This window comes from Exophiala oligosperma, assembly GCF_000835515.1.
Source record: "Exophiala oligosperma strain CBS 72588 unplaced genomic scaffold supercont1.5, whole genome shotgun sequence".
NCBI lineage: Eukaryota > Fungi > Ascomycota > Eurotiomycetes > Chaetothyriales > Herpotrichiellaceae > Exophiala > Exophiala oligosperma.
In genome coordinates this window covers 909530-928602 of record NW_015622822.1, presented here as the reverse complement: position 1 = coordinate 928602, position 19073 = coordinate 909530, and the positions used below count along the sequence as shown (strand labels likewise).

The 19073-nt window shown below is 49.2% G+C and overlaps 1 protein-coding gene across 1 annotated transcript; it reads left to right on the top strand.

Annotated features, from left to right (window-relative positions):
• Nucleotides 1–285: 285 nt before the first annotated feature.
• PV06_05701 (uncharacterized protein) lies at nucleotides 286–3828 on the top strand. The gene has a single exon (XM_016406728.1). The coding sequence runs from the start codon at nucleotides 405–407 to the stop codon at nucleotides 3177–3179; it is 2775 nt and encodes a 924-aa protein (XP_016262332.1). The 5' UTR covers nucleotides 286–404; the 3' UTR covers nucleotides 3180–3828.
• Nucleotides 3829–19073: the final 15245 nt, after the last annotated feature.

Below are 19073 nucleotides of genomic sequence, written 5' to 3'. Positions count from 1 at the left end.
ATCCGACAGAGGAAGTAGGAGATTGTTTTGAATTCAAGAGTCGGGAAAGATGCATATCTGCTTTCTACAGGCATACCCTGTGGCACAATCAGTCGAGAATGTACTCCGTACTCCAGTGTCCAAATGATACACATGACTTCGGACCTCGAAATCGAGTAGCGAGGCTGAGGGAGGCTGGGACGATGACTAATAAGAATCCGGGGCATCGCTTTCTTGGCGAGGAGTTGATCCGAGTCACCGATCGCGCGTAGACAATATTATGGAACATGTATCCATCACAACCCTTTATATGATCTGCACCAGGAGGTCTTCTCCTGTCTATTATGGTATGGGTGCATATACCTAGTTAATCGGCAACACAATACTCATGTCTCGACAACCATCTTCCATTGTATTTGGAAGAGATGTGGTTTCTTGAAGGAGTCCTACTTGTCTTATCTGTCCTCGATGTCACTGCGGCCACCACCTCGACGACTCTCCCTCCCGGCACCTGTCCGTCTCGAACTGCCAACTACATTACACATAGCCTCCGACAGCAATGTCTGACTGCCTCCCGAAAGGTCAACTTGACCTCCACCTCCTCTACTACGCCCGACGCAGTAGCTGAGTCAACGGCGAACCTTGAATCTGTTATCCAGATCACCACGGACAATTCAAACGCGTCCTCCCTTGCGTCTCCGACGCCCACGCCCTCCTCCACGTCTACTTCCGAATCCGAAACACTTGTTACCGAACAATCTTCTACGACATCTGACCCAGCCGATGCAAGTATTCCTCCAGCCGAGGCCACACAGGATGCCTCGAACACGGGCCCCGTGCCCGCGGAGGAAGACTCGCCGCTAGAGGATGGAAAATTCTTGTCCTTTGAAGATTGGAAGAAGGAGAACCTGAAACAGGCGGGACAGTCTGAGCATGTGGGACGAGGTCATGGAGTCGAGCAACGAGAGATCAAGAAGCGGCCAACAATTGACCAGGATGCTTTGGATGCACTTGGCGATGATGCAGAGATCGACCTTGACTTCTCTGGCTTTGTTGCAGATAATATTGAGCCTCCAACGCAACCGCCGCCACGAACTAGTCAGGAGATGGGAGATATCCCGGTAGATCAGAGTCGGGCTCCAAGGGCAGATGTTCGAAGTAAAGATGCTGGTACCACATGCAAAGAGAGGTTCAACTATGCTTCTTATGACTGTGCAGCGAACATCCTGAAGACAAATCCCGAAGCCAAAGGCGCGAACGCTGTGCTGGGCAAGAACAAGGACTCTTATATGTTGAACGAGTGCTCGGCCAAGAATAAATTCATCATTCTTGAGCTTTGCGATGATATCTCGATCGACACAATAGTCCTGGCAAACTACGAGTTTTTCAGCTCTACATTCAGAACATTCCGTGTCAGTGTATCGGACAAATACCCCATCAAGATCGACAAGTGGAAAACACTAGGCACTTTTGAAGCGCGCAACACGCGTGATATGCAGGCATTCTTGGTCGAAAACCCTGTCATATGGGCAAGATATCTGCGGATCGAATTCCTGACCCATTATGGAAACGAATACTTCTGCCCGGTTAGCTTGGTTAGAGTTCATGGAACAACGATGCTTGAGGAATACAAACATGACCTTGCATCTCTACAAGGAGAGGAAGAGGAGGAAGAGATCGAAACATTAGATGGCAACGGCGAGGTTGGCGTTGATGCCTTGGTCCCAGAAGCTGTGGCAGAGCCATTGTTGACAAAGGTCGAAGCCGTACATACTGAAGCGTCGCCGGAGCCATCTATCGAACCCGAGCAGAGCGACTCCGATGAGCCTCGAGCTGAAACCTTGGCCGCAAATGCTTCGCAGTCGGTCTCAGTCGAAGGGGTAAACAGCAACATGCCAACATCTCGAGCAAAACTTTCTCATACGCTTGACGAGCTGAGCTTGGGAGATGGCAAGAACGAAATGTGTGCTAGCCTCGAAGAGGGCAGCACCTCGCAAGCGACCCAAACTCAGCAGTCGACGGAACAATCTCCAAGTAAGGAATCCACTGCTATCGTTTCCTCGACATCGGCAGTACCTGAAAACGACACCGACACATCATCCATTTCGGGTTCGTCGGTAAAGGAGACCGGATCGAGTACAACAGAGTCGCTAAATCACACAACTAAGTCCGATTTGCAAAGTGGTTCGGCGTCCAGCAAGACCTCAACCTCTCCAGAGTCAATAATTGGTGCCAAAATTTCGTCTTCTTCCACGAACCCTCCTCCTGCAGCTCCAACTATGCAAGAATCCTTCTTCAAATCTGTACAAAAGCGTCTGCAAATGCTGGAATCGAATTCGTCGCTGTCTCTCCAATATATCGAAGAACAATCTCGTGCTCTCCGTGACGCTTTCCAGAAGGTCGAGCAAAGGCAGCTAGCGAAGACCACGTCTTTCTTAGACTACCTGAATGCAACTGTCCTGAATGAGCTTAGAGATTTTCGGCAGCAGTACGATCAACTTTGGCAATCCACCGTCATCGAGCTCGAGATACAACAAGAACGTTATCAACAGGAGAATCTGGCCATCAATGCTCGACTCGGCGTTCTTGCTGACGAAGTCATTTTCCAAAAACGGATGTCCATTCTACAGATGATTTTGATTTTGATCTGCCTCGGTTTGGTGCTATTCTCCAAGGGCTCCATCAACAGCTATCGTGAAATGCCCTTGATACAGAGTGTCCTCGCCAGGTCCCCGAGTTCGAAATGGCTCAATTTGACCGGACTGGAGTCGCCTTCCCATAGTCCGCTTGTTACCAGAGCCAACTCCACGGGAAGCGGATGGCGGCGGCAGGGGGTTTTGAAGGGCCATCGCCGTCTTCCGTCGGAAGACACTGCGGACGAAGGACTTAGTCCATCAGACCCTTATACCCCGCTTACGCCCGTCAGTATAGACGACCCACCGCAGGTTGAGGATTTCAAGGACTGTGACCTTGGTGATCCTCAATTTGATCCAAGTCTCATCGAACGCCCTGGCACGAGCCCGCCCGTCCTGTCTGCGTTGGACACACCCATGACACCAAAACTCGAACCTGAGTTGGGAAATCCTCCGATCGATAGCAACCTGACCATCAATAATGTGGACAAAACACCCCCGATGTTGGTCGTCGAGGACGCCACACCTCCTTCGAAGCAGCTGAAGTGGAGTCTGCCAGACGGCTGAAGGTAATGAGAATATTACTGTGGAGCAATCCTACTTATCTACTGCTGAAGACGGAACGGATCTACAAGTGCAACGGCAGTGCATGTTCTCACGTCTCCAGTTTTATGGTTATGAAGGACCACTCTGGCCAACACATCTCCTTTAGATCAGAAGTTACTATCAACTTCCGACGCAAAGAGTTAACCTCGCCACGATTTCTAACTTCTAAGATGTCAAAACTTACCACGTTAAAGTCAGCCAGGTGGGATTCTGGGAGGGAGCGATGGAGTTCCCTTCCCCGGGGTGAATGTGTCTGGCCACGTTTGGGGCAAGATGTCCCGCCAAGTAAATAATGCCAGCAGGAGGATACTACGGCTCAATAGACGTATTCCGCCTTTGGAATCTTTCTGTTGGTACTTTGAGGTAGCACTCACTTATCCGGAGTGGAACAATCAAATGCCTTCGGAGGTGATGCGATAGGCTACAGAGTGATTGATTTCGTTGGTGTTTGAAAATGCTACGGTGCTCCAAGCTGGTCGAGCGAGCCACTTGGGCATAAACCAGCAACAAATCCAGAGTGGTGGTGCAGCAAGGTTACAATGGGTGTGTGGTACGTAGATGTCGTCCGTAGCCTTATAGGTAAAGGAAACATGGATCCGATGGTATGCTGTATCTCGTACTCTTCAGGGCGTTGCTACTTATGGTAATACCCCACGTCCCGGACCGATACATCTCTTCCTTGGCATCGTCGGCCTCCACGCCCTCCACCTCCGCACTTCCTCTTCCTCAAACTGCTACTTCACCCTCGCACGCTGGTAGAAATGTCCAGATACATGTTTGTGATGAAATTGGAAAACACCCCACCCGTGGTCTGAACCGTCCAGCATGGACTCGGATGACAGCGTCATCAACACCAGGGGTGCGCGCGCAAAGAAGACCCAGCGCCACCAGTGTCGATATTGTGGAAAGAGCTTCAGTCGCTGTGAACATCGAACGCGACACGAACGGTCCCGTGAGGTTTCACTAAATCCTTCCCAAAATGCCAGGTCGACGAGGTTCTGACTGTGCGAAACTGCAGATACCAAGGAAACTCCCTACTCGTGCCATCATTGTCCAAAATCCTTCGCGAGAAAGTGGGTAGAATATCTGACGATGGCATAGACTTCATCAGAATATGCTGACTTATTCCCAAGGGATTTACTAGCACGTCATATCAAATCCTTACACGACGGGGCAAATGGATTAGAAGCCAACGATGACCGAAATGGTGCGACAACCCGAAGCTCTGCACGAATAGGAACAAAATGGCACAGCTGGAAACCACCAGGGACGATCGAGGCGCAACATCGATCGGTAGCGGCCAACCATGTCGAAACCCAAGATACCCAACATCGACCATCGCATCTCGACCAGGCATTCAATGAATCTCTGATGGACCAGGATTTCGCAGAGTCTAATCACATGGGCATGAATGGCACTCAAGACCTCCAAGCATCAGATTTCCTTGGAGCTGAGGATTTTGACGCCGACGCAGTCATGAACGGCATGTTGCATTCCCTTAGTTCGAATGATCCTTCGACCTCTGCTCACCAAATGTCGACTTTAACGGATGAGAATAACATGAACAGCGCTATGGGTCAAGGGATGCTGGAACAGTTCCCGGAACCGGACTGGATCAATCAGTTTGATTTCTCCGTGGCGACGTACTCTTCGGTCTTTCAGACAGCTTTGCCGCTCTGGTCAACGATAACGTGGAGTCCGAGCACCAGTTCTCTGATCCAACCTCCTCAAAGCCCCGATGAAAATGCCAAAACAGGCACACTACATAAGACCTTGCCGACACCAGGTAGCGGTCAAAGAAATAATTTCACATCAGACAGGCCTGAAGGAGCTCTACCACTCCTAGACCGAGTGTTTGCCCAGTCTTCAAGGATTGGACGGCCTGGACAGGATCATCAAAACACAATTGCCTCTCAGACATCACAACAAGTTACTGCTGAAATTCGAAATGAATTGGTTGCCAAGTTGAACATGTATGCGCATCTGTTACCATCCGGTTTCGTTCTTCCCTCCCATCATGCGCTAAACAGGTACACGACCATGTACTTCGACGCTGGGGCTCAACATCAACCATTTATCCACGAACCTACGTGGTGCCCCAGGACGTGCAATATCGGGTTATGCATGGCTGTCTGGTCCTTGGGATCGAGGTATTGCTTTGAAGAGAAGATGTCAAAACAGTTGTGGAACGTTGGCAAAGCTATTGTCCGAAGTACAATGGATGAGACTGATCAAAGAACTACCGATCTTTCCGAACAACTTGGAAATACACATGCCTCTCAGGACTTGTTGCAGACCTGCCAGGCTCTTCTATTGTTGATGATGTACGGTACATGGGCTGGAGGAAAGCATTTCTTGAGACAAGCACTAGCCATGCAGAGTGGTCTTGCAGCGGTACGTCCTACCAGGAAGCCTCAGCTCCAGTGAGAAGTTCGCTGATAACCTTTGTAAGCTCGTGCGTGAAATAAACCCTCGGACCCCTCCAGAAGGGGAGTTCTTGAATTGGAAAGATTGGGTGGAATACGAAGCGGAGAAAAGGTATGTAGGTCTTGTTCCAGGTTTTCTGCTGGTGATTAACTCCATCACAGAACGAAGTTTGTCGTGTTTTGTTTCTTCAACCTACAATGTCTCACGTACGATCTACCTGCGCTCATCCTGCACAACGAACTGAACCTCGAATTACCTTGTGGGGAAGAACTATGGCGGGCCTCTTCCAGTGCTGCTTGGACAGCTAGACGGCAGCAAGATCCCAACGGCACCCCTCCTTTTCAGCAAGTCATGAAGGCGCTTCTCGATGAGCATAGCGGTATGACGGATGGTACTGATTCACATCCTCCGGTAACAGAAATGTCATATTCGATCTTCGGCAGTTACATCTTGATAAATGGCCTCACGCAACACAGCTCTGAGCTTCGCCGTTACGCACATTCCATGTCAGGCCATGAGGGCGACCTCAATTGGGAACAAACAAAATCGTTCGAGAAAGCACTGCGCAGATGGCAAAAGGGGTGGGAGAATCATCCCAAGGCTTCCCTCGACCCTCACGACCCACACGGCCCCTTGGCATTCAACTGCACTGCTCTCCTCCGAATGGCATACATACGTCTGGAGATTGACCTTGCACCGTACGCCGCTGCACTTCGATCAGGAGATCCGCAGGTGGTCGCACAGACAATGTACGACGCACCGCATGCCAAACGGAGCAGACGGTCCATGAGGGCAGCTTTACATGCCTGGCATGCCCTGCTCATCCCGACTCGGATGGGGATAGATCTCGTGGCACAGACTCAGGTCTTTCTCTGGTCCATCCAACACTTTATTGCGTCTTTCGAGTGCTGCTTACTGCTGGCCAAGTGGCTTGACTCAGTGACGGTGGAATGCCCCTCGCCGCCCATGACAGAAGAGGAGCGTTGGCTCGTCCAACTTGTCCAGGAAACACTTCGAGAGGCTGGTAGTGAGGCGGTCGACGACGTGAGGACTCTCAGCTCGAGCGTTCTGACTACATGGGCACGCTTGTTCTACGGCAACAAAATTTGGGGCATTTTGCCTCTTATTGGGCAGGCACTTACAAGGTTCGCAGAGTTACTAAGTAATAGATCACTGCCGGGTGCGTGAAAGACGGCAGTGGAAAGACTTCAATCTATCCCCCGAGGCCCTTTCGAAAATCGACCGTGGTGAATCCTTCGTCTGGCAGTTTGTCGGAGAGGATTCAGGGTACTGTTCATATGGCATCCGCACCCGACAGGAGCGTCTTCACGGTAAAGGTACCCCTTGGAGTCGTGGTTGTTCCCTGTCCCTGGAACCTTCCGATGGCTATGGCGTTGAGAAAATCGCGGGCGTCATTGGCGGCAGGTTGTCCCATGATCGTCAAACCGTCTCCTGAAACTCCGTTTACCACCCTCAGTCTCGCGTACCTCGCCGAGAAGACAGGGTTCGGTCCTGGTTGTTTTAATGTCATCACCACCGACTTGGAGAACAATACGCCTTCACTGTGTGAGGCCATCTGTAAGCATTCCCTCGTTGGTAAATTGACATTCACCGGATCGACTCGGGGTCGGCAAGTTGAACGCGAAACATTGTGCCGAAGGACTCAATAAGGTCACGCTCGAGTTGGGAATAAACTGTCTCTATACGTCTTTTACGATGCAGACCTGGAGCAAGCCATCTCCCGATTGATGGCGTTGAAGGTTAGACACGCCGGACAGGTGTGTGTCACGGCCAACCGTGTCTACGTTCAATCCAGTGTGTAGCAGAAATTTGCCGAGACGCTGGCGGCTGCCACCAGAAAACTGGAACTGGGCCACGCAACGGCCAAGAATACCACGATGAGACCTGTGACCATCCCTCAGTTTCTAACCAAGTTACAACGACAAGTCGACGACTGTAAGCAGCACGGCGGGAAGGTACTGGTCGGCGGTCAACAGGTTGACATTGGCAAAGGCAAGGTCTATTTTTTCGCTCCCACCATTCTAGTCGACATGGACAATGACATGCTCGTAATCCGAGAAGAGACGTTTGGTCCCATATGTGCTCCCTACAAATCTGAGACCGAGGAAGAAGTTGTCAAATACGCCAATGACTCCTGCGTGGGACTAGGCAAGTTACTTTTCACCAAGAGTGTGGGCCGGACCTGGAGATTTCTCGAGAATCTACAAGAAGCTATGGTCGGTATGAATACTGGTTAGTCTAGTTTAGTCACTTCTGTTTTGTTTTGTCTTGTTCTGTTTTACTTATTGACGTGCCCCTAATAGGTGCCTCGTCAGGGGCAGGAAATCCTTGCAGAGGAATCAAACAATCAAGACATGGACAAGGAATCTGGCAAAGATGTTGCTGCTGCAAGAATATCTGGTGACCAATATTGGGACATTGAATACATATGAACGTTTTTGATGATACTCGAGCTCTTGTACGGAAAAGACAGGCCACATGAGACAGATTTATGCCACGCCGAACATGACTTGTATATCTTGCAGAGCGTCTGGTGTATCTGAACCTACTTGAGGTTGGACAGAGTTTTAATCCTGCTTACTCTTTTAAAATATACATTGTAAAAAAAAAGTCCATGTAGAAACAGTAAAAGTAAAAAGATTCTTCCACGGTTTGGGGACAGTGGGTGGGGGTGGGGGTGATATCGTGGGGAAAAATGTCAACATATAGACAGAAGAAACCCCCCACTTTTATACCTTCCGCTTTTGGAAAGACAACTCGAGACCATTGCAACGAATACTTTGCCATTTTAGGGGGGAGGTGGAAAACACCCAGTGTCCTAGATTCTTGCAGGTTCTTCATAAACGTATTTATTGGAAGGTGGACAAAGGCAATCTCGAACGTCGTGACCGGACCCCTTGTCTCGAGACACTTGTAAACGAACTTCTCAGAGGAGTTAAAAAAACCATGACTGGGAAACGATTGGAAGGAAAAGTCGCCATCATTACAGGTATGCTTCAACCCAATGATGCCAGTGCTGTCGAATGATATGAAGATGATACATTGAATCTCATACCTCCTGACATCAATATATGATGCGTTTTTTGCGAATCTAACCTGTGTTGTTCGTTACAGGTGGCGCATCCGGCTTTGGAGCGGCGACGGCCTCACTTTTCGTCTCGGAGGGAGCGCGAGTCCTCATCGCCGACCTCAACGAGACGTTGGGTGCTCAAGTCGCTGCCACGAACCCGGACAGGATCGTGTATCAGAAGGCCAACATCGCCAAACGTGAAGGATGGCAACAACTTTTGCAGACCATAGACCAAAAGTTTTCTGGTAAACTCGACATCGTGGTCAATAACGCCGGCACGAGTTACGCCAACAAACCAACCCTCGACGTCACCGAGGAAGAATTTGATCTCACCATGGACGTCAACGTCAAGAGTATCTTTTGGAGTGTCAAGGAGTGTGTCCCATTCATGAAGACTTGCGGTACTGCAAAAGGTGGTGCCATCATCAATGTCGCTTCAATAGGTGCCATGAGACCGAGACCGGGTCTTGTATGGTACGCTGCTAGCAAGGGGACTGTTGCAAATGTAAGTATCTGAACTTTCGAGAATTCCCTGCTCGATGTTCTCCTCCAGGTGAGACTGTGAGATACTCTGACCGAAAGAAGAAGAAGAAGAGTTCAATGTGCCCAGGAGAACATTTTTACTGATTTTTTCTTATCGTAGGCAACAAAAGGTCTTGCGGCGGAATATGCACCTATAGGACTTCGCGTCAATTCGGTCTGTCCATTGTTGGCTGCAACTGGTTTGTGGGAGAAATTCACGGGACAACCAGACACGGAAGAGAACCGCAAAAAGTTCATCGGGGATGTACCGATGGGACGTCTCACAGACCCCAAGGACGTGGCGAATGCCATTTGTTTCCTTGCCAGTGATGAAGCGGCTTTTATAGTCGGTCAAAATTTGGTCATTGATGGTGGAAAAACCATTTGAATTGGTTCAGCTGGACCTCTAGGGGTGGGTGAGCTGGCCAGGGAACAGGACCTTGCTTGTGGATCAAAGATATACCGAAGAGCGTTAAATCCAGATGTTTGGATATCAGAATTGGTTAGACGACTACTCTATTAGTCGGTAGATATCATTCGAATTTGGAGATCGAGAAGAGAAGGAGATCACCCCTTGACCCTTTTTCTCTTGAGGAGATGAAACACCTTCGACATACCTAGCCGGGTTGTAGTGGTATTGTTTATACGTTAGTTGTGTGCATGCTAAGTAAGTACTTTGCTCATGTAGTCAGAGGCTACTCCCGTATGCGACTTGCCGGCCAGGACGAGACTGTCAGTCTCCTAGACTTGACTTGAACCCTTTTTCTGAAAAGCAGTTTTTCGATCCAATCCATTTCGAATGGAAGCGATCGATTCACTCGGCTGGTCTGGACACAGGATACACGACTGCATGCGGTGAGCAAGAAGACAGAATACTTTGTTCATGAAGACAGGGTTTCTTTGGGGCGCGGCTCTGTAAAGTTTGTTTGTTGACCGTATATAGATAACTCACTTGGGGTTGGAGAATGAAATGGCGCTTTTTGGCTACCGAGTACCCGACAGTCCCATCTTCCTCAATCGGATAAGAAAAACACTCCGGGTACTGGGACACAAGACCTTTTGCTTGTCTTTCGCCAAGGGGGGTGATGGCGGGTCTTTCCGCAAGGCTTGTTCATCTCCAACAAACCTACCCATGTACTACAATGTACCTTGTTACGCCGTGTGATACTTGGGGGTATATCCCATATATCGGATCTCCACATTTTCACAGGATTGCAGCCAACACGTGGAGTGAAAGGTGCATTAAATCTGAGATCATCCCGGTGTTGAAAACGTTCAAGGACGATGATTCGTGGACATCAGCCGACAAACTCTGGTCAATAAGGCTTGTTCATTTTGTATTTTGGAAAAGATGCCGTTCGTGCCGGTCAAGGTGGTGCAATCTACCTAACCCGTAGACAAAATTGTGTGTGACCCCACTTTGTATTTCCCTATTCAATCTAGCAAATTGGAAAAGAACCCCAGGTCGTGGAGTCCCCGCCTCTGTTTAGCATTAGTGGCATCAGCCACTTAGAGATCAAGCCGTCGCCTAGGTACATATCAAGAGGTATTTCCGGCGAAGTTTCTTTTTGTGTGTTTCTCGGTGAAGCAAACGAGGAGACGCGAAGCTTTGTTAGCACATTGGACCATCATCAGCCAGCAAATCATCATCACAACGACCAATCGGCGACTGTTCAACAGGTTCAACAAAATGGGTCTCGGAGTTCTCGAGGATACGAAGCTTCCTCATGTCCCAGGAACAGTCATCCTCGACGATGGGGTCTTGCCGGACTCGTTCGAGGTCACTGGTACACTCAAGCATGCCAAAGGGAAGAATGGTGGGCATATCGTGCTCAATCCTCAGCCTAGCGACGACCCGAATGATCCCCTGGTGAGACTTCTCTCGTCATGATAAAATTGCTTCGAGAATGGTACCATTGACATGCGGAATTTTTTTCCTTCTGTAGAATTGGCCACTATGGAAACGCGACTGCCTGTTCCTGATCCATGCATTTGGGTTCGTCTGCACGGCCGCGGTGCCCTCGTCACTCCTGGCCGCGGCGACCGAAGTGCTGGCCGACACGTTCGACGTGAGCATCACCAAGATCACCCAACTTACGGGGTTCATGCTACTCGCCGTCGGCTCCTCCGGGCTCTTTGTGTCCGTCCTCGCACGGCTCTTTGGCAAACGACCACAGTTTGTGTTTGCGTCCTTCATGTGCCTGATCGGCACCGTCATCGGTGCCTCGGCCGAAAACTACAACACCCTCCTCGCGGGGAGAATGATCCAGGGGCTGGGGGCGTGCGCGTACGAGAGCATGCTCGTCGCCATCGTCGGGGATTTGTACTTTGTCCACGAGCGCGGCCTGCGCGTGGCCTTTTTCAACTTTTGCTTCGCCAGTCTGAACGCCATCGGCTCGTTGATCGCGGGCCCCATCACCACCACGTACGGGTGGAGGTACATGTTTTACATCTACATTCCTTTCATCGGCCTGCAAGTTTTACTGGTCGTGTTCGGCGCGACCGAGACGAGCTTCCAGCGAAACCACCTGTTCGAGACAGACATCGCCGCGGACGTCGACTATGATGACCTGGCGAGAAAGGAGGCCGGAGAAACCAAATTCGTAGCGTCCGACGACCAGGTCGAGAATAGCAACAACACCGCAACTTCTGCCGTTCCACCGAAGAAGACGTACTGGCAATACATTGCCTTTTATCACGGTCGCCAATCACACGACAACCCGATCAAATTGTTCCTGCGCCCTTTTGCCATTTGTCTCAATCCTGCCATTATTTGGGTAGGTTCTTGAGCTTTTTTCCCCTTGGACCGTCACGCTAAATTCCATACACATGATGATACATCACTGTGGTGAATGGCTAACTTCCAAATCTATTGACAGATCAACCTGATCGGCTCATTGCCCATCGCGTCCGTTGCTCTGTCCAATTTCACCACAGCACAAATGTACGGACCTCCTCCTTACAACCTCAACCCGACACAATTAGGTTACATGTTTGTTGGACCGCTCGTTGGTCCCTTGTTGGTCACGGCTTTGTTCCTCGTTGCCAGTGACCCTTTGGCGTTGTGGATGGCGAGAAGAAATAATGGAGTTTTCGAGGTCAGTCCCTCCGCAACATGCTCGGCAGTGTTCGAACCTTCTAACGTATATCCACCCTCTTCCACAGCCTGAATTCCGTCTCCCCATGGCTTTGATCGTCGGTGGTTCCTTGATGGCCATTGGAATTTTCGGCTGGGGCAACCTCTACGAAGCAGGCGATACTCCCGTGGTCGGCTCGGTCATCCTGGCCTTCTACACCGGTGGAATGTCGGCGCTCAACATCGCCAGCGGCGCCTACACCGTCGACGCGTACAGAGAAGTTTCCGTTGAACTGGTCATCATCGTCATGGTCGTCAAGAATTTCCTGTTTTTTGGCCTTTCGTACTTTTTCAACAACGCCGTGGCGGCAAGAGGTCCAGCCTTCATGTTCAATATCGTCGGAGGTATTGTTCTGTTTGGAGTCGTCATCCTCGGTATTCCCGTCTACATGTTTGGAAAAAGGTATGTTTTATTTTTTGTTCCTTTTTTCTTCGCTCCGAGTACCTACTTACTTTATCTAACTCTTGAAACAGAATTCGTGGATGGTGGTGCCGAGCTCACATTCTCAAGAAGTTGCACTTGGAGTAAGACTCTATTGGTTGGTGCTGGTGTGTATGTATTGTTTGCTGTCGCGGACACTAGCCAAATCTTTTGGTCATACCCTGTATACCCTGTACAAATTACCAGCAGCGGCCTTTCTGTTTCTATCAGAGAAACGATTGCCATTTGAGTTACAATACCTGGCACAATTCCTCGTAGATGTTTTACTAGCTTATAGATTACCAGTTACTCTGTCATGTTGGTTGGCGGACATCTTACTCAAAAAGACAATGCGAATAACTTGGTATCACCTTGCTCTTCGGACTATTAAGATCTGCTGGAGTATGATGGAACAGGTCTAGAGATACTAAGCCACAGAGTATAAATCGAAGCCCTTTAAGGAACTAAGACTTTGAGTACACTTCGGTCGTTGGACGGAACTATTAATACTCTCCATTGATCTTCGCCATTATCTGAGCAGTCTCACAAGTATCGCGAAGTAATAAATTGGGTCAAATACTTCCGTAGTTGCCTGGTTCCCGATTTCATAACCTGTATGAGGCATCATCGATTGCCAGTACCTTTGCATTCTGCCCTGCTTGTGGTGCCACACAAGTAGGGAGTTCAATTTGTTTCTTGGTGGTATTTAGATTAACACCCTCTCCCAGCCGTATACCACCAGCAGTCGCCCTGTATGATCCTTTCTGTTGTACCTGTGAAGAGAAACACATCCCCGATAGTCGAGACACCTTAGCATCTCATGTTCTTGTTGGATCCTGTCCAGACCTGCGCTCGACCATGTCGATACGCATCTTCAATGAGGTCTTTATCGCTCCCGGAATCCTTGACCTCAATATCGGTCATCTTGTAGATATCTGTAGAAGGACCATGGTCTATTTGCTCATCCACACCGCTTCCATGCATCTGCGAGCCTTTTGTGTCCCTGCCAATCGATGGAAAACTACCGGTCCAGGTCTGACGTCTGAAGAGGGAATTCAGAATAGGGGCGTTGACCGCGAAGACGGCGACCAGCTGTTAGAAATAGTTAGCTTTTGCCATGGACGAGCCAATCCTCGCCAAACCAGATCACTCACCAGCTCACGCATAGCCCAAATGGAGCTTTGGTTGATGGTTCTAGGGGAATAGATGGTGAGAATGCACCGTAGGAGAGTAAATGCCATCACAACTACACCCAAGCTGAGTAGGAAGCCAATTCTGATCTTTCTGCGTCTAGTCAGAATTGCGGTCTTCAAATGTTCATGTTTCAAGATGTTTTACCTCCAGAGGGGGAGCTCGACTCTCCGAAGCATCATGATCGGCGTCAAAAGCAAAAGAAAGTCAGTCCTAGAAGGAGTCAGCGATAATGGGTAGAATAAATCTAGTTCGACTCACGTAAAGTTGCCAGAGGCGACGACAATATTGATGTTGTATCCGTTGGAGCATTCCGCTGTAGATATATGAGCCACCATGCCATGCAGGGCCAGGAGAAGAGGTTTGCGCACCACCCGGGTCAGGAATAACTTGCCAGTTGTGGCTGATAGGTATACAATGGGCCAGCAAGGTGATTATGGCGGCAAAAAAGAACGCAACAGACAAGGCAGCGACGGCCCAAATGAATCTATTCAGCCGCAAGCCATTTCTAAGTCACACGTCAGCAGCCATCTTCCATACCTCCGGTGATACAAACGTTAAACGCAAAAAGAACACAACCATACAGCCCTTCAAGCTCCATACCGCGGCAGCGTAAAGGTAAAACGCAGCATACATCAATTTGGCACCACTTTCGAGTTGCGCAACTAATTCTGGAGGTAGTTGCTGTCGGGCTTCTGGAGTCAGCCCTGCCGGAGCCCCCTTCTGACCTAAGCCAAGGTCAGCGAGTCATTGTACCTTTGGGAGGAGACGACACCAGCGTACTCAGCAGCTCCAGCGCAACGAGCAGCGAGCTCAAGGCGATTGCCGCCCCAACCGCGAAGAAGTCATCCCAATACCACTGTCGAAGCTTGAATCTCACAAACCACCTCAGCAAAAGGATGAAGATGCTGATACAGTACTCGCATCTTGCTTCGATCAACAGGGTAGGAACCGCCATGGTCTCGATGGGTTCGCCGTTAGACGTTGAGTCGACGAGGAATATACTTTCTCGAGATTTCAAAGAAGAGAGGAAGAACGTACCTTGTATAGGAGGCTACCGAGTTGGTGGTAAGTAACGGTTGTCTATTCCATTGACAGTTAGAGAACGATAGACCCATGTCGGCAAGTAAGTTCCTGAGGTTCCACACACACCGGGAGCTAGACCACTCCCGCGACAAAAAGCCCTGAAACGATACCAGCCGGGCCAAGTACTGCTGCTCAGGCTTTTGCAAGGATGCTCCGACAACCAGGGGTTTAGGTCAGCAAGGATCAGTTTTCCAACGTTAGTATCGCGAGGACGAAAAGCTCTCTCAGGATCACGGCAGCCTCAAAGGTGTACTCTATAGTGTATACACGTATCAAGGCCCGACTTCGAAGTATGCTTGTGGACTTCTATTTCCTTTGAGGTCTGTCTATCTGCTGTGGGACGTAGGGCTTCCCGTAAACTCAAGGTGTGGCTCCGCCTCCTCTCTCTGCTTGCGTACCCTTCACTGATCCTTCGAAGCGGACACCGTGCCCCTCTTAAAGGTACCGTATTGTATTATGCTTAGCGTACAGAGGAAAGATCGACGGGCTCCATGCAATTAATTGTAGGCACATGGGGCCAGGTTTGTCCATATACAGCTAGGATAGCCGGCCCGATTATACTTGGTATACTCTACAATATACTCACGAAGCCCATAGAAGTACCTTAATCAGCCGGCGTTAGTTGTCATTAGGTACAGGGTGTTGTGAGTTTGGGTTTTCCTTGAAACACCGAACATTGGCAGTACGCAAGCATGATGGAGATCATCTCCAGAAATTTGACCTATTTACAAATAGCACCGGCTTCTTCATGTCCTACCCTACTAAGGGCCTTGAGTCCTTGACGGCCAAAACACGGTTGTTGTAGTCGTGCTGGCTAGCAATGGTCACACACCGCTTATTTTAGGACAATCTTCTCATCTTCCTCTTCCTCTCCTTCTTCGTCCTCCTCAGTTCGAGTTGTTGGAGTCTTTTTTTTTCCCTTGGGCTATCTGAATATAGAACATACACTATTGTCATGGCGCACGCACTGGTCTTCGGCGCCTCGGGCATCCTTGGTTGGGCTGTTGTTGACCAGATCTTGAAGAGCTACCCCCAGAAAGGTGTATTTTCCAAAGTGACTGCTCTGACACATCGTCCATTGAGTTTACAGGATTCCCAATGGCCGAAGCCTGGAGGTACCAACCCAGAGCTCGCTTTAGTGTCGGGTATCGACTTGACCCAGGGGACTGTAGAGGACATCAAGCAGCAGCTAAGGGAACGAGTCCCGGACATTGGCACTGTCACTCAGATCTTCTACTTCGGTAAGAACTTCCCAGGGGGTTTGAAAAAGTCATAGCAGAGCTCATCTAGCCGGTCAGCATATATTTTCAATCCAGATTTTCCAACCGAGCAAGAAATCAACGTGGCCATGTTCGATCGCGGATTCGTCGCAGCCGAGGCTGTCACACCGAACCTCTCCTATGTGATTCTGCCGACAGGTACCAAGGTGAGCAAGTTACAGAGTAAGATACGGACGGATAGAATGCTTAGTTCCACAAGGGCTACGGCATCCACCAGCCTCAAAGGCCGTTCAAGGCCCCGTTCAACGAGCCTATGAACGAGATCCCGCAGCCTTATAGGGATGAGCTGTTCTATTTCGCTCTCCGGGACCGTTTGAATGTCCTCCAGAAGGGGAAGAGATGGAACTGGGCAGAAGTCAGGTGCGACATCGTGGTGAGTGACAATTTAGCTCGTTCCCTTCGTCCAAGGATGCTCAACTCTCCCTTCCCAGGTTGGTTTCTTACCCCACAGTAACCCTTACAATCTCGCCGGGTTCTTCATCAACTACCTTTCTCTGGTTGCATTCGTCAAAGGAAGGGGCACAAAGGTGCCGTACCCCGGACACCCTGACGGCTGGAATACTCTCTCGAACGATGGCGGTCAAGACATCTTTGCGAGATTTTCACTTTACCTGTCACTGAACCCCGACAAGGCTGGGGCCTCGGAGCTCTACAACATTGCCGACACTTCAGATGGACACCCCATGTCTGCAAAATGGCCCGCGATATGCGAATATTTTGGCTTGGTCGGTGTTCCGCCGCTGCCTCTGGGAGATCCGGCGTATGTCAGCCCCGCTCAATTCCTCGAACAGCACAAGGAGGAGCGCAGGCAGATGGAAAACCAATTGGGGAGTAAGATCCAGCAGGTCGATCTGATGACTGGCCTCGATGTCTGGCTGATGAACTTTGACTTCGATCACCATCTGGCCCTCGATAGAGCAAGGTCGACTGGTTTTGTTGAGGAAGGCACGCCCACACGCAGCTGGCTCCAGACCTTTGATCGCTATCGTGCCGCGAAGAAGGTTTGGCTGGCATCATGAAACGCGCCCGGCGGGCTCATGGGAGCAAACAACGCAACAAATTATGATGTGTCATGGATATAGAGAAATCATCCTACTTAAAGTCCACATTGTTTTTAACTGCAAATTATGCCTTTTCGGCGTAGCAAACTGTTTGCAAAACATGCAACAAAGTTAAGGAACTATTAATCGCTTTTGTCGACGGTGGCAACGAACAAGGCTTGAAGGCCAACTACGAAGCCTATGGGAGAGGGAGCATCTGCCTGAAAAACCAGGCCTCTATAAACTTGGTCCAATGGGCCTTTGAAAGAACAGAAACGCTGTATAACACCCAGAAGGAGGTAGTCGATAATCGACTCGAACATTACCCGGTTAGTTCGCAGCTGTCTATCTGCTAAGACGACCTTCTAACATTCGTAAATACGAATAGTCCAATCAACTACTTAGTAAGTATTTCTTTCTAGAGATAAACTATCGTCAAGGGACTGTCTAAAGAGGTTAAAGGCGAAGGGATTGCAATATCTCTTCAAATGCTTAATAATATCTTTGGAAAATGAACCCTTTCACAAGGGAATACTACTACGACTCGTAGTCTCGCTCGTGGCAGATCAGCTCCATTTAAAAAAATTTCCCATTGTGTCGTTCGCTTGTACTCCGGCGTCCACTCGGACATGTGTAAGCTTCTGAATGTCCAAACTTTCATCGGAGGCAGAATTATTGAACTGGTTCTTTCATCTCGGAATGATATGACATTCTCATAGAGCTCTCATCTTAGTAATGTTTCCAACAGCCTACGAGGATGTAAAACCGTCGACGATATTAAACCTGGTGCACTCAGGGCTTGTCCGTGACTCAGACACTCACGTCTGTTCAGTGTAATTGGGACTTCATTACACACTTTGTCACTCGCACTGCGCGCCTAGTAACACTTCAACCTGATAACAGGAGTAGATGAGAAAGCACCAGGTGCACTCAGGCCGTGTCTGTAACTGGACAGTAACAACCTCAAACTCAGAGGTACTCCTTGCACTCTTGCGCAGTAGCGCTAACAAAACTTCAGGAAAGGCAGAGGCGAGTGGCTCGAGCCACACCTCTAGTCATCATCAGCCCTGCTTTTCTCTCTACAATACCTCTATCACGGCTTACATTGAGACGCTCGCAACGCTTCTATGATTTCTATTGACGTCCGCTTCCATTCGTAACCTTTCGTTAGACATTCGCCGCTTGGTTGCCCTTACCACAGAACTGTATTACGCACTTATTGTTAAAGATGACAGCGCTCTTGTTAATTAACAAAAACTCTTCTCATTGCATGTCAATCTACTTTCATATTATAGAGAGAAAGTGATTAGTTAATAAATGCGCTGAGGGTTATCTCTGGGAGCCCAGAAGAAACATGTAAATAGTGTAGAGAGGGAATGCAGGGGGTTTTGCCAAGGGTGCTACGATTAATTAATGACTACGCTGAGTATTTAGACAGGCGTTTAATAAATTAAGTTTTGTGAAAATGATAGAGCCTAGCGATACCTCCTCGAAGAACGCTTTTGAAAAAGATCATTTGATATTCTTCTTCCTGTTGAAAAACGATCAATCATCCCATCAAAATCCGGAAATTCTAATATTAGGATCGTAAACGATTTCATTGATACGCAACGATACTTGGCAGTTAATGGAGCTGCCAATTTGGATTTTTGACCCAATCC